At 44.0% G+C, this 24,886-nt stretch overlaps 1 protein-coding gene across 3 annotated transcripts in view; it reads right to left on the bottom strand.

Moving 5' to 3' along the window:
* The window catches only part of TACC2 (transforming, acidic coiled-coil containing protein 2), a 138,148-nt gene that overhangs the window by 60,211 nt on the left and 53,051 nt on the right, over nucleotides 1-24,886 (bottom strand). For all 3 annotated transcript variants that reach the window (XM_014945288.1, XM_014945287.1, XM_014945289.1), the window contains 2 exons: nucleotides 18,415-18,540; nucleotides 11,517-11,648 (listed from right to left, as the gene is read on the bottom strand). In XM_014945288.1, coding sequence (XP_014800774.1) covers nucleotides 11,517-11,648; nucleotides 18,415-18,540 — 258 coding nt within the window. The remainder of the gene's footprint in view (nucleotides 1-11,516; nucleotides 11,649-18,414; nucleotides 18,541-24,886) is intronic.

Below are 24,886 nucleotides of genomic sequence, written 5' to 3'. Positions count from 1 at the left end.
AGGGGGCTCTGGTCTGTCACGAGGGGTGTCACAGGCAAGGTATTGCCTCCTCCTGCCCTCCCAGTCACCCCAGTTTGTGTGCACAGCTCACAGACTCACTCCCAGGTCAGCTCACTGCCTCCACACTGCTCCTGCCTATAATTCTTCTCTTTGAAAAATAAGCATCCAAGCAGCTCAATTACAGCAACGTGGACAGGAGCACTGGTAAAACAAGAACGTGGGCTGCAACACCAGTAAGAACCTTGATGGATGTGCTCCAATCAGTTTAGTGTCAATACTTCACTGACTGGCCAGAAAAGAGCTGCTGGGAGCCTTAGGGGAATGTTTCAGACCAAAAATGAAGGAGCTCAGTCCATGACACCCAAAGGCACCTGCACAAAAAGGAGTTACATGCTCAAAAGCAGTGGTGGCTCTGACCAAGTACTACATCAGCAACATCCAATGGGAGACACTAAAATAAGGAAAACAAAATCAAATCACCCTCTATGTGCAAATTTCTAATAGTGAGTAAAATTATCTCAAGGGGAGGGAACACATGTAATAATTTCAAAACTGGAGACCGTGATGGTCTCTCAAAAGAAGCTGTGCTGTAACCAAGCCTTGGATTCAAAAATGTTTGTTGACTAAGGGATGCAAGTGTAGAGAGAACAAACTGCAGCCTCTGGCCAGCACTGGGCAAGAAACCAGTCTGTAGATTTACTTCTGATCTGGCCATAAAATCTGTTACACTACAGACCTGTCTGTGCACCAGCCCCAGGCTGAGGTTCGGAGAGGGTCTGTCATTTCGCTTGTTACTACCTTCACCCAAACCCAGGTATTCTTAAACCCTTCCAGATGCTGAGAGGATCAGGTCACTCATTTTACTTCTTGCACTTGGGAGAGAAGGGACGTGTTATTAAGCATCACATCCAGCAGTAAGCTTGAAAAGCCAGCTCCGGCCTTCGATTCCTCTGTTGGGGAGAAGGACAGAGTCTGATGGACCTTGAAACCAAAGGCAAACATGTGATGAGCAGCATGGGAAGGTCTGTCCTGGTCGGTAAGAAAGACCTCAGACGAGAGGGGAGCTCTCCCTCTCCTGCCTGGCCCCAATCCATCCTCTGGGCCTGCCAAGAAGCATCAATTCAGTACTAAATTTAGTGCTGGCTCTTAAAAATATATGAATTGTGTTGACATTATAAGAACATTTTGTAAGAACTTCTCTGGAACCTGAAAAACACACAGATGCTAGCTAAAAAATAAAATTAAATAAATAAATCAATCCCACTGTGGCTTCAAAGGACTTAAAGATGCCCCAGGCCTTTCAGCCTCGGGATGAACAGCCACATAACTCGGTGTGATCCCACTGCTGAAAAAGACTATTTAAATATTCAGTACCATCTTTTAAAATTTATCCTTTTCTCTTCATGCCTGTTTCATCCATTTAAGCAAAAGCCTTATTTTGGCCTATACTAAATATTTTATTGAAACTTGACGTCTATTGGTTAGTTGTTTAAAATGCTGTAGGGGCCCTAAATATTTGGTCTTATTGCATTTCATGTTTATATATAAATTCAGACTTCGGTCACTTGCACTCAATTTGAAATTGTTGGCTTCCATCAAAAACCAGTGCTGGACAGGACGGCGATAAGGTTTATGATATACTGAAATTTATGTTCTGTTTCTTTGCTCTTGGCTTCCCTGTCCATGTATATAAATTCAGACTTCGGTCACTTGCACTCAATTTGAAATTGTTGGCTTCCATCAAAAACCAGTGCTGGACAGGACGGCGATAAGGTTTATGATATACTGAAATTTATGTTCTGTTTCTTTGCTCTTGGCTTCCCTGTCCATGGCGTTAGGCATTTACACTGGTTATAAACACGACCATGCACACACAGATGGAAACATCAAAGGAACTACTGTGGCGTTAGGCATTTACACTGGTTATAAACATGACCATGCACACACAGATGGTAACATCAAAGAAACTACTGAAAAAAACACCCCCCTCCCCTCACACATCCATCCCCTCTGGGAAGGGATGAGTGAATATTAAGCTCTACCTCGTAGCTGCAATGCGTTATTGAGGTCCTGGGCAGAAATTAGCACCATATAAAGCAAACTGCACAAAGCAAACCCAAACATCCCAATAACAAAACGGGGTTTCTCTAGTATCCCAAAAGCTGCTGCCAAAGCTCTGAGCAACAGCACTGTCTACCAAAAACAAACAAAAAAGGGAAAATGTTAACAAAGAATAGATTATTGTTTAAACAGAATCCCCCATCCCCCCTTCCAATATATGTATTTTTTTTTTATATATTTAGATGATACTGCCTTTGGATCCCAAAGCTTGAGTGCAGGCTGGGAAGTTTTCACCCCAAAGGGCTCTCTTATTCTTAGGCTGCCAGGAACCAAAGGGCTCATGGCTGGGGCACCCACAACATCAGACTGCTCAGAAACAGCAACATCTTTCCTTAAAGGACTAAAAGGACCAAACTGGTCAAAAAAACCAAATCACTGCTGTTCTGTACGGACAGTTGCAAGGCAAACCAGTGCCTCCGGGAGGCCGGCTGTAATTTTAAGAACACATTAGCACTTAAAAGCACTGACATCTTTTGAAGTGCGGTGGTGACAGCCCCTTTTAGGGCACTCAAGGCTGAAGACTCCTGTTCTCTAAAGCCCCTCCAGGAGCACCAGCCCTCCTCAGCCTCTGCTGATATTCCTCTAAGCACAGGCTCCATCAGCTAAGTCCTTCCCAGAAATACAGGTCTCCAAGGAGCAGGGCTGATCTTTGTGTTACAGAGAAGGTCAAGCAGACTGTTTTCAACCACACAGGCACTCAGGGTTTGGAGCTCATCTTTCTCAAGGTGATACAGTAAGTGCTTTTACAGGCTTTTAAAGAATTCAAGCCTCCTTCATTATAGGCTGTGTAAAAATACATGGCTCTAGAGATGTTATTTGTATTCCTGTGCTAATTTTCCACTGTGCATTTTCTCAGTCCTAGGACACAGGATTTCTTTTTTGTTGTTTATTCTCCAAATCAGCCTCTCTCACTCCTGCAGACAGATTTTTGTGCCTTAGCCTCACCTCCCCCTCTAAAGAGACTAAGAGAGGATCTGTCTTATAATTTCCACTTGCCTTGAGGAGAGCCACTTAAAAGACCTCTGCGAGCACCAAGCTGCTGAAGGTGGTGGTTGAACACTACAAGGCATTTCCTACCCTTCACTCTGGCTCTTCATTCATCGAGTTAATTCTACTCTTACGTTATGCCCAGAGATGTGTCAGCAGGAATCTTTGTGAAGCCACATTGATCCTGCATTTGTTTTTTCCACCAGGTCATTCCAGGATCCCGCTCAGTGCCTGCACTCCTGTGGGACAGGGACCGTGGCAATGACTACTTGACGCTGGTACCATCATCAAATCCTTCAGAAAGTCACACCTAAGCACAGAAAACCACCCTGACCCCTTCAACCTCTCTCTCCCCAGAGGTGAAATTCTATATATTTTTTTTTGCTTCATGGAATAATCACACTACTCTATAAGAACAGACTGCCCTTTAAAAGTAAAACTCTTTGTTATATTGAAAGATGATGTCCCAAAGAGAGAACCTAAGCAAATGCCACCTCCTGAAGAGCCATGCAAATTGTCATGGAGAGAAATTACCTCCTACTATCAGGTGGCAAGAGCACTGGAAATAAAAGCAGATTTCTTTCTTCCTCTCCCTTCGGTTCACAGGGCAACTTTGTGCTACGAAATGAGAGTAAGTATGAAAAGTTCCCTGAAATATGCAACAAATTTATCCCATTTTGGTTTAGTGGCAAAAACCAATAAATTGTTAACACACCTGCTTTAGTAGCACCTAATAAATAGGCATTTAGTGCAGTTCATGTCCACAGTATAATTAAGATATTATTATAGTCTATATAGTGCAGTTCATGTCCACAGTATAATTAAGTTATTATAGTCTATGATTAGCAATTTACATCATTCTTCACCATCCTTCAAAGATTCAGTTATCCCTAATTTAATACTATTACAGTACAGATAAATCAGAAATGTAGCCCTTAAGTAAGAATGACAAACCTTCAGATTGAAGCCACAGGGCTGGTTTGGGGGGGGTTTGTAGCTGGTTTTGTGGGTTTTGTGTTGGTTTTTGTTGTTTGTTTTTCCATGACCAGAGAGTGTAAATGAAATCTTAGAAGTAAAATAATAAGAGCGTGTTAAATCAGTGGGATATTTTTCAACATTCTCTTCAAGAAAAATAAAAGCCATTCATTCAACTGCCTCTGTACAATACCTGGCAAAACACAGCCCTATCTGTGTTACCATGATATAAAATAATACACCACAAAATAACACGAGCAGATACTAGCTATAAAGCTTCAGAGATTTAATTTACTCTTATAGATTAAATACTTCAATAAACACACTGTCTGTTCCACCACTTATCTAGATTAGCACGGTGCAAGTGCTTTATTTGCATTGATACATTGTTAGTTCATGAAATAAAGCCTCATTGTCTCAGAATTTGAAGCCAGATCACACGGACAGAATATTTCTTTCTATCTGAAAAGTGAAAGGGAAAAAAAATAATGGAGTAAACAGTGATGATGCACCAGGATGGACTCTGCAACTCGCAGGAAACAAACGTTAAAATGGGAAATAAAATAAAAATAAATAATGGTGCCCCCCACCCCCATTGATCACTGTTTGGTTGCTAAGGTCAGTGCTTAATCTAAATTGCAAGTGAGATTAATGGCATTAAGAGTTATGAATAAGCAAGATGCCTGCTTAGTTATTGAAATGTCCTCCATGGGAATCCCACTGCAAAGACAACAAAAGGGGCCCCCGCACGGAGCTATTCAGGATGCCGGGGGGCTCCAGCCTCTCGGAGGCCGGGGGTGAATTTACAACCAGTAACGTGAGAACCGAAGGCACCCGAAGATCCCGTGTACAAGATACTAGCTATAAAGCTTCAGAGATTTAATTTACTCTTATAGATTAAATACTTCAATAAACACACTGTCTGTTCCACCACTTATCTAGATTAGCACGGTGCAAGTGCTTTATTTGCATTGATACATTGTTAGTTCATGAAATAAAGCCTCATTGTCTCAGAATTTGAAGCCCGATCACACAGACAGAATATTTCTATCTGAAAAGTGAAAGAAAAAAAATAATGGAGTAAACAGTGATGATGCACCAGGATGGACGCTGCAACTCACAGGAAACAAATGTTAAAATGGGTAATAAAATAAAAATAAATAACGGTGCCCCCCACCCCCATTGATCACTGTTTGGTTGCTAAGGTCAGTGCTTAATCTAAATTGCAAGTGAGATTAATGGCATTAAGAGTTATGAATAAGCAAGATGCCTGCTTAGTTATTGAAATGTCCTCCATGGGAATCCCACTGCAAAGACAACAAAAGGGGCCCCCGCACGGAGCTATTCAGGATGCCGGGGGGGTCCAGCCTCTCAGAGGCCGGCGGTGAATTTACGACCCGTAACGTGAGAACCGAAGGCACCCGAAGATCCCGTGTACAAAAGCCTCTTATGAAATTAAGGCGGCACACAAACAGGGAGGTTGGGTTTCCGAGAGGACTCCCTTGAGCGTGGAAGCCTCCGTGGTGGCCATGTAGAGAGGACCAAGGGGGTATCTCTGCCTCACAGACCTACAGAAGACACCCAAGGGAAGGCTCCAGGGCGGCCAAACCCCTGTAGGAATCTCTCCATCCCACACCACTTCATCCAGCCTCTGGCCTGTCATTTGCTCTTTCGCCTTCCCCTCCTGCGGAGGCAGAGACACGTCAATTTTGGGATTCCATCTGTATCACAATGCTACTCTAAAAACCAGGCCTGAATTTGCTGGATCACAAACACAGCTTGAAACCCCTCTTTTCCAAATTTCCAGCCCAACCTTCAGACTGGGACTACAAGCAGAACCACACCAAAGGAGGGAGTTGGTTTTACTGCTGAACTGGCCTCTGCAGAGCACCTCCATGAGCCAAACGCCCAAAGCTCCCTTGGCATCTCCCTGCGCCGGGGTCGCAAAACCACCATCGTAGACCATGGGACCTTCTCTTGCTTCCATGCTTCTTTCCAAGCCTTTGAGCGTCCCCAAGGTGCAAGAAGCCCAAGACAGCTGGAGCCAGGCTCATTAGCAAAGGGGCTGTGTTAACGCCAGGAGGGGACGGACATTTTTCAGGGCTTTCAGGCACCTGCCCTCACTAGACAAGATCAGTCCCAATAACACTCTCAGAAGGCACCTTGTTGCCGGAGATCTGAGGAGGCAGCATCCAAAGGTCTCTTGCCCTCAGGGCATATGTGAAGAATCAGATTATGAAAATACAGGAGGAAGAAATCAGACAAGAACAAGGCTTCGCAGCAACTGCCAAGGACGAGTGGTCAAAAAGGAGTAGACATAGTGCTTCAAGACACGGCTTTTGTCAGTGTTCGGTCGATGGTTGGACTCGATGACGTGAAAGATCCTTTCCAACCCAGACAATTCTATGATTCTTAAAGAAGTGGGCTTATAGCTTCAATTTGACTTCAAAAGAGTTAACAGAAAATTGAAGTATTTTCAGTATTTTTCAGGGGTTGCTTTTTTCTTTAAAAAAAAGATTTAGCATTAGGGGTAGAGTGCCCCAAAAGCACAAGCCATATTTAACATTTATTATTGAGAAATACAAAATACACCTGACTCAACAGTCATTACCTGCTCTAGGACAAGATTCTACATAGGATTCTACGTAGTGATAGGATGAGGGGAAACAGTTCTAAACTGAAAGAGGAGAGCTTTAGATTAGATCTCAGGAAGAAATTCTTTGTTGTGAGGGTGGTGAGAGCCTGGCCCAGGTTGCCCAGAGAAGCTGTGGCTGCCCCATCCCTGGAGGGGTTCAAGGCCAGGCTGGATGGGGCCTTGAGCAACCTGGTCTGGTGGGAGGTGTCCCTGCTCAGGGCAGGGGGTTGGAACGAGATGATTTTTAAGGTCCCTTCCAACCCAAACCATTCCAGGATTCTGAGAGGCGAGTCCCTGCAAGTCCTCCACCCTCCTAGCAGTGCCAAGCTCCTCTGGTGCCCTCAGAGCTGTCACCATGTGTCCTACAGCACCAAGGAACAGCCAGCCAAGCCAGGTGTATACTCTCTGCCTTGAATCTGCACTGCCAGTTTTGCAGGGTTGATACAAGATGATTAATGCCATTCTGCAATTCCTTGTGGATGGATTAATTAACGTAATGATATATTCATTTTCATGCTGCTGAACCTGTTCTAGCAGCAAGGAAATTACCATAGATTGCCTGAGGGAACCTGTAAAATACACAGGAATAACAAGCAAACAGAGGGCTACCATCGCCCTTTTGTCCACTGCCACATACAGAGCAGCTTTACAACACACACAAATAATTGCTCTTTTTGAGCATAAACATTCAGGCAGGACGCACCCCAGAGAGCTCAGATTCTGAACAAAGACATGGTTATAAAACCAGTGAAATTTCCCACTTCTGTCAAGCATCCATTAATGCTTTGCCTTTTAAAAACACAGTTACTGGAAGCTATTTGTTGAATTGCTGTTGTTTTATGGAAGCCATCCTCTGCCAGCACACAATGTGGGGGTCCCCAGGCACCCTGCCCATTGCACACAGGACAGTTCCCCCCCAGTCATGGGTTCATCCAGAGAAGCCTGCAGGATCCAGTCCCTCACCTGGGGACCCCACCATACCAGTCCCACAATCAGCTACAAGAAAATGCACTTAGTCCACAACATTTTGGGTTTGGAATGCCTCAGACATCCCAGGATTTGACGCTATTACTCAGTAATAGGAAGGAGAGATCTACACTGAGCAACACAAAGCATCCTCCCGCCTGGGGCTGAGTGGTTCTGAACACATCACTCAGGAGACACAATCTATTTTAAGAACCTAGAACGGAGGAATTGAATGAAGAGCAGGACCAGGGCTCATTCCTGCCCATATTGTTACAGACTGGCTGACTACAGGCAAGGTATCTATGGTTTATGTTGTGCTTCAGAAGATGGTGAATGTTTTTCAGGATATCGGCCACAAAGCCTCAAGAAAAATCCTTGGATTTTAGATTCCAAGACCTAAGGAACATTATTTCAATGCCTTCATTCTGTTGCTATTATAAAAATCACTTCACTTGCACACCAAACCATCCAGACTCATTAGACACACACTATCATCCAGTTCAGGTAGTACATGGAAAAAAACCCCATCCCCAATCCCCCCTCTCCCCAAAATCAAAAAACCCCAAAACCTCACACTTTGAAAAGAAGGCAGCCTTGAGATCACATTTGGATCCCTCACTTGTATTTCCCACCTCTTCCTTGCTCAAAGCACTTGTAAACTTTGTGGAGCGATTCATGCCTTTCAAAAGGGTTAAATTCACTCAAGGAAAAATGCCTTGTGTTTTTGAATCCCATTTAATCCCTTCTTGGGTTTCATTACATCATTAAGAGCACCTCAGTCTAGGATTACCAATATTGGTCATCAATGAAGGCAATACATTAATTTTTATTTACTTAGTTTTACACCAAGTCTCTCCTAAGGCGGGCAAAAGGAGAAAACTTGTTTTCAACACATGATCAAGCAAATAAAAACCAGAAGTCATAAAGCCTATCCTGTTTTTCTGTGTGACACCAATAATTCAGCTTTGCTCCCCCCCCAGGGAAGTATTACAAAAACTACTTTTTGGAAACCAACAAGACAGAAAGCAGAGCTTTCTGTAAAAATTGTGACTTTTTGCTTTCGGATAGAAAGATTTATTGGTCTGCTTCCAGTTAGGTCCAGGCTTGTTTCAGGAAAATTGGGTAAGACAGAGATGTGTATTTAGTTTCAGAGATTCCAAGATCAGCAGAAATTCCCTGTCCATCCCGAGTCTCTCACAACAATCCCACTCCAGTCTGTATGAACTTTTGAAAGAAAACTGACCCCACATCTGTCATCAAAGAGGACCCACCTCTCCAATCCCACCAGCCACATTTAACATCACAGGTGGAGCTTTCAAAGCAGGTGAGAACACACACAAAGACAGCATTTGATTTTTGTTCTACAGAATGGGTTATATCCATCTCTCTTCCTCAAAGGACCATCAGAGCGATGGATAAAGGTTGAGCCTTTCCAGCTCTATCTGCAGGGCCTCCAGAAAGGCCAACTTACACTCACGAGCAATATTTCAGCACTTCTCCCAAATTATGAAGTGGCTCTGACACAGTTCATAATGTGACCATCATAATCACAGAGGAGCCTGAAATGCCCCAAGGACCCATTTTGCAGAAAATTGTGCAGCGGCAGAACATTTGCAGAAGTTTAGCACCTTCCCATCCAGGCAGTTGCCATAAATGTGACAAAGTGACACACAACCCTATTTGCATGCCATTATTTTCCATGGCTGATTTGACTTGATGCACATAATGAATGGGATACACATAGGAATCACATAAAAATGCAAGATAGTCCAAGAAGTATTTACAGAAGGGGCTGATTATAATGGCAAAGAGCTATTTGGACATTAATCTGTTTGCTTTTCAAGAGGATGCAAGAATTACCTTTCGTCTCTCAGATCTCTCTAATTCTCACCTCCGTATGCACCTTCATTTCCATGAAGGTTGTGAAACTCGATGTTGATGTTACAAAAAGAACATGCACACGTTTTGGTTCCTCACATCCTAGGCTGGAATTTGATTTTGCATTAAGCAGTTCCACTAACATTACTGAATTACACCATCCTCTACCCCATCCAAGAGACTCTTACGCACACATACTGACGTTATTAAACACACTACATCATTATCAAAACCAAACAAACTTCAAGGGCACAAACCAATCTAAATATGTGAGCACAGCAGCTCTGCTGGTCTGCAGAGTTCTGAAATTATTTCTCCTCTTTGATGCTGAGTTCTGGTGAAAAGCACAGCAGCTCTGCTGGTCTGCAGAGTTCTAAAGTTATTTCTCTTCTCTTTGATGCTGAATTCTGGTGAAAAGGGGAAAAAAAAAAAAAGTATCACCACATGTTCTGGTGGTTTCAATTTGGATTTGTAAACATGTCACCTGTGACAACACTAAAGCACTCACAGAATGTGAAATTCAGTCTGGGGCATCTATAAAGTTCCAACAAAGATGATTCTCTGGAAAGAGCCAACCTCTTGGGGTGAATATTTTCCAACTTACAACCTCACCTGAACCATTTCTCTCCATTTTCAGAGAATGACCATGGTACCTACCCTTCATTCAAAAAATAATCTCCACGTTACAGAATTTGCACACTGGTGCAAAACAGACCTGGGAGCACTCCTGTTCCTCACAACTACAGACAGGTTAGAAAGTGTGGGTCTGGTACAGTATCACAGAGGAACATTGCACAGAGGACTTGGTCTAACTGCATTATAGTAAACACAGGCACTGGAGGTGAGGACACTGTTTTCTGCTCAAAATAATCAGAACTTCAGAACAGTTGACCATCATGATTCCTAGATATTATAATGTGGATGTTTTTTTGAATAGCTTTTGCTTGTAGCTATTCATTCACTGTTCCACAGCAGAACATGTCTATTGCTTATGTTTTCATTCGTGATTCAGAGCATCCTCCTGCTGACAGCAGCAGCTTTTGACATTTCTGAACTGAGCTTCAGCAGAATAGCTCTATTTCCCGTGGTGTCTCTTGCCTTGTATCACACTTGTCACAAGCTGCAGCCTGTATTTGTGGGGTGGAGAACGCTGCTCTCCAGGGAGTGCCCGTTTAATATTCTCAGCTGTGCTGTGACCTTTTCCATTAATAGATGTCACAATAAGGGCATGCCTTTATTGCCAAGCCACAAGAGCACACTAGTTAATCACTCATAAGACAGGCATCGTCGGAAGCTCTGACATGAATATCCAAGCACATGTCTCGTCTTGACTATATTTGAGAGGGGAGGATTCAGCTTGGGGGTTTTCCAACCAAAAATTACTCAGGACATCTATCAAATGCTGTGGCACCAATCAGTGCAAATCTGAAGGAAATGTCAACTTTGAGAATTGTTGAAGATAATTCAACATTTCCTCAGCAAGAATAAAACCAAGATGAACTTTGTCCTTCAGTATCGACACCTACAATGGAAATCACTGCTGTGTGGTGGGGAAAGACACTGGCAGCAACTGAAGGAGAATTAGTAGAACAGTCCTCTGGAATATGACCTGATCTTGCACAGTCTCAGCATCTACATCTTTTTCTTGAACTTCAAACAAGGAAAAAAAACCTTAAAATGTATTATTCTAAAAATATGTGGAAGATGAGCACGGTAATAACCAGCGTAGTCCAGGCTCCCTCTTCTGGACTTTCGGAGTAAATACACTGGAGAAAGCAGGTCTTGATAGTTTAACATTTAGTTTCAAAATCTAGTAATGAAGTGTTCATATAACTAGATAAAAAACACCTACTGAAAGTTATTCAGCCTCTTCCACAACAGTTACGTTTTCTTAAACAAAGGACACACAGACATTGAAATGTATTGTAATGTATGGAATAATATTGCACAATACCTCTTTTTTTCCCTTGTGAAACCTTCAGTTTCTTGAGCAGGCAGTTCTACACCATCACCAGGGGCCGGAGCCAAAGGCACATCCCCAGGAATGAGGTTATCGGCTTCTTTGCAGCTATCAGGCTTGGGAGTGCTGCAAAACAATTATAAAAATAATAAGCTTACAAACTTTAGAAGTGCCCATGAAGCTTCAGTGAAGACTCCTTAAAAGATGAACTTTGCCTGGACCCAAACTAAGGAGCTCTAAGGAGCACATCCCCTCCCCATACCATCTCTCTCCCCCACCTTCCACAAATTACTTCTTCCTAGAAACCCAATTTCTTTTAGTTTCTCTGATGACCACATAATCAGTAATACTGCACAGTTCTGACAGCTCTTATACACCATAACATTAACTGCCAGAGGAATTTAACTGTATATGAAATTAGTAAAATAAATAAATCACTGATGACTACTTTGCAGTTCTCATACAGCCCTTTCTCCTCAGCTTACAATACAAACATTCAGTTAAGTGACTTGGTTTTTAGAATTAAAAAAAAAATAAAACCCAGGACTAAAAATATTCTCTTACTTTCAAAGCTTTCCCTATACTGTAAAGCTAAAAGCACGATAATCCCTGAACTCATGACATGAATGTGAAGATTACAGGACTGTAATACTCCTGTATTTATTAATTCCTACAAGTCCCCCTGCTCAGCAAAGCCCCACCAGCCCCAAGCTCAGAAGAATGACAGCCACGTACTGATTTCCAGAGCATGTAAATGCAGATTGGAAAGGCCAAGTCTCTTCTCATCAAGGGAAGGAACCATGGGGTGCTGTGGGGAGATGTGCCCACCCCTGGTCCCCACAGAAAAGGGGGTCTCACACAGACACCAGCCCAAGTGTGGGAGGAACCATCCATCTGCCCAAATCCCTGGCACACAGGGCAGGGTCATCTTGTGTTCCCTCTCCCCAAGGCAGACTGGAGCAGAACGCACTGCTACAGCTAAGTGTGGGAGGAACCATCCATCTGCCCAAACCCCTGGCACACTGGGCAGGGTCGTCTTGTGTTCCCTCTCCCCAAGGCAGACCAGACAGAACGCACCACTACAGCGACATTAACTTTGTTTTCTTAAGCAAAATCTAAATCAGAAAAACCCTCGACAGCAACACAAAGAAAACACTTTTTCTCATGAGCCTTCTAATTCTCTTTAAGAAGGTAAATCCCCTGGGAATCCAAAAGATCGCCCCACAAGAAGCTCACTTGCATTCTGCCTCCCTTTAAGCAGAGTGGCAAGGACACTGCTCCCCCTGCTCATGGCCACGCTCATTAAACTAATGGAAAGAACTAAATAACCAATGACTTGATGTTTCCAAAGCAGGAGCAGCATAGGGTCGTCACACCACGCTGTGCTTTCCAAGGGCACCCCCAACATTCCAGAGGGACACAGATGTCCTGGGGTAGCAGCCACATGGAACAGCCTCCCCTCCTGCCAGCTCCTGCTTCCAGAGACCCAGACACAAACGTTTAAGGAAACACTGGTGGAACCAGGACTTGGCTGAGAAGTTTCTTTTAGGCTTCCTGAACTAAATATAAACAGTTCTCTTAGCTGTTCCTTTTAAAATTTCCTCTCCCCTTCCCCCCAGTAATTATACTGTAATTGTAGAAGGTAGATTAAGTTGTGTTACTGAATAGGAGTTGGTAAAGTTCAGGGACAGATTGTTCCTTTCTTTAGGCACATGTATACAAACATAGGATAAACACCAATCACATCCTTAACTTTAGTTACAATACACAGGAGAACAGTTATTCCCCAAAGTGTTTATCCACTAATTTACTTAGATCATGAAAGCTCTTTCTGAGAGTGGTTTACCTTGATTAGCTCATAGCCATCAAGTTGCTTTGTGCTGTATGGGAGAGCTACTCAGTTATTTCTTCTAAGAAATTATCTCTGCTTTATGCACTCCTTCTTTCCTTCCTTTCTTCCCTCTTTCCTTCCTTCCTTTCTCCCTCCTTCCTTCCTCCCTCCTTCCCTTTCCCCAGTTTGTCCAAACTCGTCTGACACTGACATAGACTTCCTCAATTTTCAGTCACATCAAATGAAAATAATTAAATAAATCAAAACGAAAAAGCAAGCTATTTCCTTTTTCATGCAAAGGACTTTTCCCTTTGCTAAAAATGTCTTTGTCCTAATATAGCAATAGCATCAAACATATACAAAGGGGATGTGACTATATAGGGTCACACGGCGATTGGAGAAAGTAAGATTTTAAAGCAAAAAGTAAACAGCTAAAAATAAGTGAATGCTGAACATCTGTTTGGAGAGTAAACAAAGAATTGCAAAACTCAAACAATTCACAAGAGGGCCCAGCCCAGCAAGAAAACTGAACGCACATAAAATTCTGGCCCTTATGTTATGCACACACAAAACTGATCCATCAGTTCCCTACAGCAGCACCTGCTCCCCCACTGCTCATCTGCAGCCCTTCAGCTTCCCCCCCAAGTCTTTCCACATAAAATGAAACTGTTCTGAGATACACTTTGACTAATGTCATTTCTCATGCAAAGCAAAACTTGCCATCAAAACCCAGGCATTTTTAGAAGAGCTCTGCTCCCTCATCTTCACAAAGCACAGGGTTTGCTTTTACGACCTATAGTATCTGTGTGTGTTAAAATCCACAAATAACTTCTCTTCATCTTTCCAAGCTTCATCCAAACCGATAAATACTGAATTCCCAGAAAGACCAGCCTGCCAAGTGTCAGCTGCCTTTCTGGCACACGTGGCCTTGTGAAGGAGCACGGGGGAGATACAGCTGGTCCTTGCGTTTTCTCTCACCTCCTGCACCAAGACCAGCACCAGGAGGCATCTCCCCGCGTGCTGTGGGAGGTGGGCTGTGGACAGAGTACCATGGGCTGCCTCCACTCTTTTTCCTCCACTGCTGTCACTCTGAGAAGGGCTAATATCACCACATAATAATTTTGGCACTATTCAGCATGGTTTGCAGTAGAATAGCAACAGCGTAGTGCTACCAGTTATTGTCCATCACCAGATGGGCATTACCTGCAGGTGGGTGCTGCCCACTGGTGGCATAATTAAGCTCACAAGGGACAAGGCAGGAGCAGAGCAGCTCAGAAATGGTACAGACTACACAAATTAAGGCAGGGTGTCACAGCACAGCATCCCTGTCCAAAATACACACTTCCTGTCACTGAATCACAGAATGACGTGGGGCTGGGAAGGGACCTATGGAGATCATCTAGTCCAACCCCTCTGCCAGAGCAGGGTTGTCCCAGTTTGAAGCCTGGGAGAGAGGTTGATGTGGGGGAGGACAACATTTTCCAACACTAACTATGGTTCAGAACAGCTTTCACCGCCCAGGATTCACCACAAACCTGTGTTGGCTCCACCTGGTCCCAACTAAATCACAGAACCATAGAACTGTCTAGGTTGGAAAAGGTCTTTAAGATCAAGTCCAACCACCCATAAATGCCATGCTGCAGCTCTGCAACCTCAGCTGAAGATTATATTCAAGAGCAGAAGCTTTCCTTAGCACATGGACAGGGTCAGATTGGGCTGCACTGCTCATTACCTACAGCCTGACCATAAAGACAACCCACACAGCAAGTGCCTTCCAAGCTGCTGTTTCTTCCCAGGCACCTGCTAGATTTTTTTTGCCCACAGAATGGGGAGCAAGTTGGAAGGGAATGGGCAGACACAGCTCAGAAACATTTAAAACCTCTAAGCACAGAGCCAAGTCATGGTCTGATACAGCCGGGGCACTTCTCTGCCTTCCCAATCCAAACATTTCTCTTCTAAAACTGAAGTCCTGTCACAGAGCTCTGCACCTGCGGCAAAAAGGGAAAGATTACAGCCCAAATTCCTCCTAGTGTGACGTGTATTGGCAAATCAGAGTGAGCTTGGCTTTTGGGTTTCATCGCTAAACAAAAATGCCTGGCAGAACAGCCAGTGAACTTTTTACTCAGTTCTTTTCAGGGCACTCCCCTGTAGATGCAGTAAATAAAATCTCCTCACTGAGCAGACGATAGCACGTTGTCCCTGCTCAATATGTTATTGGCAGGGGAAGGGAGAGGCAGACACTCACCCTCCTCAAGAAGCAAAACAAAGATACAGTTTCTTGACTGGACAGATGGAGGGACAACCCAATATCTTATTATGCACTGCCATCTGGAAGACATTTAGCACAAACTGACCCCTGCCTTATATGCACCATTATTTTTCCCTGTCAAAGTGCACACCATCTGACACCCTTGACGGGGAAATACATGGAAGCTTAACAAAAGGAACTTATTAGTAAATAACTAAAAAAGTGGGTTTTCCCCCAATATATTAATTGTACTTTACAGACTGGAATAGCATCATGCCAACTGGTAACCCTGGTAATATTTCAGAAGTGTAGTGCAGAGTATAGCCAGAGAGCATCAACACACAGACATGACATGTGTGTGCACTAGAGGATTTTTTTGCAGTCATACTGAAAAGCAACAGTGTAGCACCTCTGCACAAAATGCTAAAGAAACCAGTAACTTTAATATGATCATCTTACCTATAAAGGCAAGAATCTGCTCCACATCACAGGTGAAGAGAAGATGAGGGATAAGGCAATGACACGAAACAAACGCCACTGAAATTCTTCCCTTGGTCCTGCTATGACTGATCCTCATTGTGAGCATAACCCCACGCATTTTAAGAGTAGTATTTTCATGTGTTATTAACACCATGTTTTTATCAATTTAGGTCTGCCCAAACACAAGAAGTCAGCAGTGCTTGTTACTGCTGGAAGAGAGTTGTGCCATGCCTGTTCCAGACAGGAGCTAAAGCAGGGGTCCAGCTGTGCTGATGTTAACCCCTTTTCTGCCCATCAGCTGCACCTGTGGAAACTCCTGCATTTCTCCTGCCAGGACACCAGGGACCACCCCTGGCAAGGCTCCCGGAGAAGCTGGCAAGCCCCAACAGCCTGGACAGGAAAGGCAGGTACAAGGAGAACAGGTAGGCTTTTAAGTCTACAGCCGAACAAGGATACAAAACAAAGGAGAAAGCAAAACAAACAATACTGACAGGAGTTAACTTGTGTGGCTTTTTAAAAAAATAAACAAAAAAAATTAAAACCAACAAACACAAGCAAACTACCTGCAGCCAGACTGACTCCAACTGACCACAGTGTTTCTCTCTCACTTTCCTCCCTTTCAGGAGCTGAAAAACTACCTACTTCCAGGCTAAATACTCCTGGTTTGCAACTTTTTAGCACTGAACCCTTGCAAAAAAACCCTTGCACTTTCACCAAGGTCAGGATATGGAAACAAGAGCCAGATCCTGCAGCTGCTGCAGGGTCTGGGTGCCCTCACCCCTACTGGGCTCAGCACCAGCACTCCCAGTCTGCGCAACTGGGATGAAGCAAGGAACCCCAAGACTAACATTTGCACATTAACTGTAAAAATATTTTAAAGGCAGAAGTTATGCAGTAGATCAGAAGAAAAGGTATATTATAATTAACTCGAAATTCCAGATGCAGATGAGAATCTGAACAGCATGAATTCATCAGGTTTACAAGAAGTAGTAAATTAAAACACTCTTCCCAAATGTTTCCTAAGGTGACATTTAATCACAGACAGCTCACGTGCCTTTTTCCCTACAAACAGCAAACTATCACCCCAAGGGCAACAGAATCTTCTGTTTCAGCCTGTAGGCCAGAGACCATATAAAAATCTTCCTGGTGCTTTTGGTGTGAGTCTTTTTTTCATCCCTCCACACTCAGAAAGTAGCTCATGGCTCCACCTCAATTCCTGCTCCCTTTTCTAATCTTGTTCCTATGCCCAACAATCCACGAGCAAGAAAAAACAGGATTCCCCAAAACCCATCAGTAACTCAATTACATTTGTTAAAAACCAAAAAACACAACACTTGGAGCAAAAACTTACAAGAACGGGAAGAAATCCGCATCAGTAGCTTCCCACTGCAAGCTTCTCTACATCATCTTACCCCGATTGTAGGAAAAAGTTGGTTTCTCACAGACTCACTCAGCCAGCATTAGCCACTAACCAGCTTGGGGACCGATACAAAACCAGTATGGGCTAAAAAACAAAGTCACCCAGTATTTAAGGTGGATCGAGCAAACCACACGAGCTCCCTTCTGCCTTTGATTCCGCATTATTGCGACTTTAGCTAAGCAATTTAATGCTAGCTTAAATATATTGTGTGTGTTTACACTCTGAATTCACAGTGACAGAAGGGTGAACACACCCTACAAGTCTGTCTCTGCTGTTGCCAGTTAAGACAAGCTCATACACCCAGAGACCTTGACAACCCAACTGCCACCAGCGCAAATAAAGCAACAGTTTCCTCTCTCTGTGCAAGTAAAAGCAGACAAAAAGCCCAGTGTCCAACAGAGATGAGATAGCTGAATGCTTTATGATCAGCATTAGAATGATAAGGAACTTATCAAAATTAAAGAAAATGCCAAAAGGACCTTGAACTAATAAAAAATATATGTATATATATATAAAAGCACCTAAAAAACTTAAGGAATATATTGCACCTTTGCATCGTCTGACCCTCCTGTGGGCCAAAGTGATTCAATCTAAGGGAAAGATAAATGGTGTCTTCCTTTGAAGGTTTTGGTAGAGGGAAATTTAAATGCTGATAGAGATTTCCACTTGATGGTTGGACTAGATGATCTGAAAGGTCCCTTCCAACCAAGGCAATTCCATGAGAGGTGCTCCACTGACTACAGACAGGCTCAGCAAAGCCATCAGCGATGGGCCATCCCAGACATATATCCATCCAAGGAGAGTGACAGCAATTTCTCAGCTAGAACTGACCTCCTTGGTCTCCCACCCGCCTGCACCAGTAAGGAGTTGGGAGCTTCCCACTGGGAATGGCTCTTGCATGGGGACACGGTACCTTGCCACAGTCAGCTCAGCAGCATCCACGGGGTCAGCATTTCCAGATGTCGCAGAAACAGCCAAGGGTTGCTCAGAAGGACAGAGGGGAGAAGCCAACTGTATGTCATCACCTGGCCCAGGAGGGCTGTGGAGAGAAAAGACACGGAAAAAAGGCAGCTTTAGAGGTTTGAATTATTGCAGGATTGCTGTCACTTGGCTGTCTGAAGCCCCCGCTGCTCAGCACGCGTACGCTAACTCCTGTGGTCAGGAATGCAGGGAAAGTTGGGTGTTTTCAATATAAATTGCTTTTGTGCACAGCTTTACTGTTCCCACCAGCCTGAAGTCGCTGGATTTTCGTCTGCGTTACAACAGCAGGAGCAATGAGACAGTATGGTCCAACCGCAAACAAACCCCTTTTTGATTCTGATTTAAAAAAGCAAATGAAAAAATGAGCTACTGCTTGAACAGGAGAAAGGGCAGGACTTCCTCACTCAGAAACCACATAACACACAGGGAGCCTGAGCCTGGCCTTCACCTGCCACAGAGCAGAGTGTGGGACAAAAGTGTCACCGGTGTCACAGGGAGCACAGGCAGGGGACACCCAGCCTTGTCCCATACCTGGGGAAAGCAGGGAACAACCAAGTACCCACACCACATGGCTGAAGGAAAACAATTTGGAAACATACCCTTGAACCAACAGGGGAAGGAGCCCTGCTGAGGAAAGGGTTTGTTTGTTTCTAACAGACACCCCCTGAAAACAATGTTTTTGTTGCCTACTTCAACCTGACGTTCCCACATGGCCATCCAGATGGCCCTGGAGGTGTCAGTTTTCTCTAAAACTCACCAAAATCCTCAGTTTTTTGTAAAACATCAAATGTGACCTTTAACTGGCGTTCCAATTTCACGTCTGTGGGTTCACCCAACTGGCTCGGGTTCCAGGCACCACTTTCCTGACCACCCCTCAGTCCCTGTTTCCAACACCACCACGTGAACACAGCCCTGCAGCAGTGGATGGTGTCACACAGATGGATTTGAGCAGAAGTGTATAAACTTCTAACTGTCACTCAGCATTTGGACTTGCAGCTTAAAAACAAAAATCCCTGAATCGTGGAACTCAGTTTTAATAGGGGAGATTACTGCCTTACCTGGCCCCAAACCCGGTGGGTGAGTGTCATTCCCTAATGTAGTTTAATTTGGGTTCAAAGAAGGTAACAAGGAGTTAAACTGCACTATAATCATGTCAGCGTTGTTCCAGTAAGGACTGAAGGCCACCATCTGAATACACTCACATTTCACAACTTTTATCTAAAGAATTCTGCGAAGTAACATGTTCATGTGGAAAAATTATTTGTCAAGCTTGTTTTCTGATTTATTTTTAATTAATTACACCTGTGATCCTTCGTAAGCCAGCGTTTCTGCTTCTTGTTTCCAATGGTTTCACAGCATCATTCTGCACTCAGTCCAGTCTGTTTGCCCATGGCATCCCTGCCAAGCCAAGGGGCATCCTCCCCCCATTACACCAACACTAACAAGAGCAGGGTTGAGCCACTCCACTAAGTGCAGTTCACAGATGATGTCCTGGAACATTCGACTATTTTTTAAATTTACAGCAGTATTTTTATCTAATTACAATATGAAGCAACTTACTGTCCACCTCTTCTCTGATATAACCACACCTGAGGGCTCAGCCTGTCATAGAAAGCTCTGAGCCAAGATGTTTATTAAAGTCCTGTGGGTTATTAGTGTAAAAGGACTGATTGTCATTCATTGCCAAGTTATAGCACAAACTGGGATGCTCCCTCTGCTTTGCCTTAAAATGAGAGTTTAGGAAGTAGAAGCTGTAATGTCCTGTTGCCAAGGTCTTTCTGATACACCTAAGGAGTGAAACACAGATGGGCAAGTCTTCTTCTGGCTACTGAGAGAACACCAAGGGTCCTTCCTGAGAACACATAGAAAGTCCAGCACAAGCCAAAAGTGCTCTAGAAGCTGTTGTACTGGTGTGCCCCAACCTGGTGAGAAGGGCAGCGTTTGCCTGTGGCCGCTCACATCTCCCAGAGAGCCATTTTCATCCAGGCTCCAGAGAAGGTAACTTGAAACTGGGGCTCAGGGAGGTGATGGCGAAGCTGCTCCTTGCCAAGCCACCCAGCTCTGAGTGCCACAAACAATGAAGCCATCCAAAAGCTGCTCAGACTCGTTTCACAACTGACATTCCTGGGCATCACAGCCGCCTTCGCCTCACAGGCGCCCGCCACCAGGTCCCTGCTCCTCTCCATCAACCAGCCTCTCAGGCCAGTTTGTGTCAAGAATCGAGCTCTGTAAAAAAGGCCACGAGAGTTTTTCATTCCACTGATCAAGTCCTGGGTGAAGTCTGGGAGAGGATCTACTTAAAATGACTTCCAAATTCTACTTGTGACAAGCATGACTGAAATACTTTTCAAAGGAAAATACCTTGGAGTTTAACAAGCAGTTGGTGACTAACAGCTGCAGCCAGTGCACTAAATTCAGCCCAAAGACCCAGGGCTTCACTCTGCTATTAGTGTGGCACAAGTGAAAGACATTGCCCATCAAGTGTCCTCAGGTTCTTGAGTTCCCGAATTTCACTTTTAAGGCCTCTTAAAAGGGATTTTCCAAGTCACTGTTAGAAGGCGGGTAGGCAAATAGCCAGTTTCAGACACACTTGTCTTTAAATATCAATGAATGAATGGGAAGTAACTGCATAAACTTATGTAATTCCTTCTGTTTAAGCATAGGAGGTCTGACCACTGTCTGTGAAAAAGTATTTAAAACATAAAAAAGCAGAGCTTTACACAGGGGGACAGGGCAGGGTCGGCTCCTTGGCACCAGAGAGGACAAGGTGCTCTCTGGGTACCCTGGTGGCCCCATTTGTTGCTCCCCTACCAACACCAGTGAGATGCAAACCTTAAGCCCCCAATTTCATCCTAAAGTTTTAAAACATTTTGACGCTGGTGCTGGAGACAGAAGGCAGCTACGGGTCTTGGCGTTTTCCTCCCTGTCCATGTTTTTCCAATCAGGAGCTCTGGATGTGGCTCCCTTTGAACAGCTCCAAGTTTACTCCAAGGGGAAACCAATAAGCAGTTCAAGCCCTGCTATCTCCTAGTCCCAAACATTCGGTTGCTTTTAATGAGATAACGGTAAGATTTATAGATCCTGCTCTTACTCCAGAAATCTCTGGAAAATGGCACCAACAACTGATCAGGACTGAGCTCTCAGTGCTCCCATCAACCACTATTTTATTTTCTTCAAGAAACAAGATGTTGCTCACTGGGTACAGCAAGGCTGGTGGCCAAAATCCTCTCAATTTTACACTCGGCTTTGTAACAACTTAGGTCAAAGAGTCCATTTTTTGAGCCTCGGTCTACACATGCATAAGAAAAAACATTAATCACAGAAAAATATTGAGAGGATTTTCTATTTCTGGTAAGTTCTTACACTGCAATTCTTCATAAGAGAAAGAGATCCAGCAGCACCTACATCAGTTCTGATTCATTCTTTCAAACACTTTGTACCTCGCAAAATTTCATCCCTTTTATTAAGGAATTCCTTCATAATACTCATTTTTGCCTTCTCATACTTTATTCTGTAGCTTATCTCATACATTAACCTGCTATAGTAACTTTACGCGTCTTTGGTATTTCTGTTCTTTAAAAGTATTTTCGTGATTATTGAGAGTCCTGTCAATATAATTCAGCAGAGCTAAGAAGTTATTTCTCAGATTAAAAATCAGCATTACTGGTATCTGAAACTAAAACTAATCTTGCTCAGCACTGCTGCATAAACTACCTGCACAGGATTAACACCAAACAAACCCCTCTTTTTCTCCCCTCCCTGTACTATTTCTTGTGAGGTAATTTAAAGATCAATTTAAATATTAATAGAATTTTAAGAAACATATGGGATGCTAAGATGGAAATGGAAATTTATTTCCCAATGAACTAAGGGGACATCCACACAACCCAACAATGTCCCCACAGGGCAAGTCCATACACCAGCAGTAGCTTTAAAAACTCAGACACTGCAACAACTGGGGCTCACTGGTTACTATGGATAGATATGAGCAATGCTTTCCTTTTACCAGTTAAACACACACCCATAGTCAAAGGTTCAAGTTTTGGGAAATATGCTGCCTTTTGTAAACCCGACAAAGACTTATCCTTTTAAATAGGTGATTTTGGAAAAATCTCTCAAATTCCCTCTGCACTCTGAAGGAGAAACTATGCCTGAAGTGCCTCACATCAGCACTTTGTATTTGCGCTGTGGGACCTCCTGCCCACCTCTGCCAGGCTGAGTCCTGCTGGGCTGGGCGCTGAACAAACACAGAGATAAAGGTATCCAAGAGATGAAGTGGCATGTGTTAATTAAACAAATAAAATCACTGTCATACAGGCGACATGTGAGTTTGATGTACACTAATGTGAATGGCAGCATTTCTACACTCAGGGAAAGAAAGATATTCCCACCAAGATGCCAGAACTGGGTCTGGCATCTGGGTGACCGTGCCCAGGGAGAGCCAGCCCAGCCCATGGTGACTTGGGCACCACCTCTGTCCCCAAGGAAAGGAACTGCCATCATCCTGGCTGAGCAGCAGGAGCCAGCTCCATCTCCCAAAGGCTGTGGGCTGCCCACGATCCATATGGGGACATGCCACCACCCAGCTCTGGACACAAGGCTGTGCTTCCAGCAACAAGGGAGTCCCTTCTCTCACTGCAAGTTTCCCTACTGAGAATGGAAAGAAAGGAAAAGTAACAAAGTAACTACTAGGAAAGGAAAACAAACACGGAAACTGCATTCTGGAGAAATGAAAGTAGGTTTTCAAAGACTTCCTGAAGGCAACACCCCACCTATGAAAAGCAAGCTGCCCAGCAGCAGCAATCCCAGCAGGTAACTCCCAGTGCCCCCACAGAGTGGGACAATAACACTGTCCCCGTCCCCCAACCCACACACATGAGGACTCAGAGCTGTTCTCAGAAACTATACTTTTCTGGCAGTGCTGGTGGAAATCCTGACAAGACAGAAGTTCTCTTGGCAGGGACAGTATTTAGTCACACGTTACCTGAGGGCCTGGACTTCCTCTCTCGCCCAACCCTTCTTGCTTAGAAGTACCTTAATTTTTCTAACACGTGGATGCAGATTGGTCATTGGTGCAATGAGTCACAGCCATAAAACAGAAAAATACAATTTTTTTTTTTTTTCCCCCCGAGTATCCTACATTACTGTGGTCACACCAAAACCTAAAAGCTACGGTGAGTTATTGCATTAAACAAATATAATTATTTTAGATTAAAAGACTTAAGGGGACTGAAACACGCGTTACAGCATTACTTCCTTCGCAAGCTGTAAGAGGGACAAGAGGAAGCCACATAAAAGTGTGAGAAGTATAAATCACGCCCGCTCGGGATGAATAAGCAGATTTGCTGTAATAACTGTCAACCATTATAAAAAGCCCGTAGCGTCACCACCGCGCAGATTTTGGAGCCTCCCAAGGGCTCTCAGTCACGTCCTGATGTCACTGTTACAGAATTTCAAAGTTTAGTAAACCTGAACCAGAAGTTTCCCGGTGTGATCACACACACACACACACAAACACACACACACCACCCCCAAAAATCTCTGCACCCGAGCACAAACCCCAACCACAAGCCATGGCAGGAGCCACAAAACCATCCCAGGAGCCACAAAACCCATCCCAGCTCTTTCTTGGGGGGGAGGGGGGGGGATAAGGAGAGTTAATCCTCTCCCGGAGCCGGAGGCAGCGCCGTGTGGGCAGGAGGGCGTTTTACTCGGCAAAAAGTGTTACTTTTTCACAAAAAAGAAATCTTTTGTTTGTTTGTTTGTTTTTGTTTGGTTGGTTTTTGTTTGTTTGTTTTTGGTTTTTTTTGTTTTATTTTATTCCTACTCTAATCCTTGTGTTTAATTAAGGAGGGGCACAAAGAGCTGTGAAGACAGGCTGAAAGAGTTGGGGGGGTTCAGCCCGGAGAAGAGAAGCTTCCAGGGAGAACTTAGAGCCTTTTACAACACCTAAAAGAAAAAAAAAAAGAGGGGAAAAAAAAAATTTAAAAAGCGCAATAATCTTTCTGAGAGAGAGAAAACCAGCGGTGAACAACACCAAACTCTTAATTTCTGATAACAAAAGCACCGCGCGGCTGCAATCTGTATTTCCTTGGCGAATTTCAACCCCACCACATCCCCCCCCTCCACTTCGCAAGTGTCTACTTACCAAGGCCAGGAAATAATCACCAGCTTCCCTCTTCTCACTCATCCTGGCTTCCAACACAACAGCCCGCATCAGGTTTTTTTTTTAGTTTAAAACCCAATTCTCATCCGTTTCCACCATCCCCGGGATGGGTGGATGCCGGGGGAGAGGGGGGGGAGTTTCGGGGAAAAAAAACAGCCAAGCCCGGCCCCGGGAGAAGGGAGAGAAGGGCTGGAGCGTACAAAAGGAGTAGGAGCTTTTTGGAGCTTGCTTTCTCGGA

The sequence above is a fragment of the Calidris pugnax genome, unplaced genomic scaffold (genome assembly GCF_001431845.1).
Source record: "Calidris pugnax isolate Ruff unplaced genomic scaffold, ASM143184v1 scaffold89, whole genome shotgun sequence".
NCBI lineage: Eukaryota > Metazoa > Chordata > Aves > Charadriiformes > Scolopacidae > Calidris > Calidris pugnax.
This window is presented reverse-complemented; position numbering and strand designations above follow the sequence as displayed.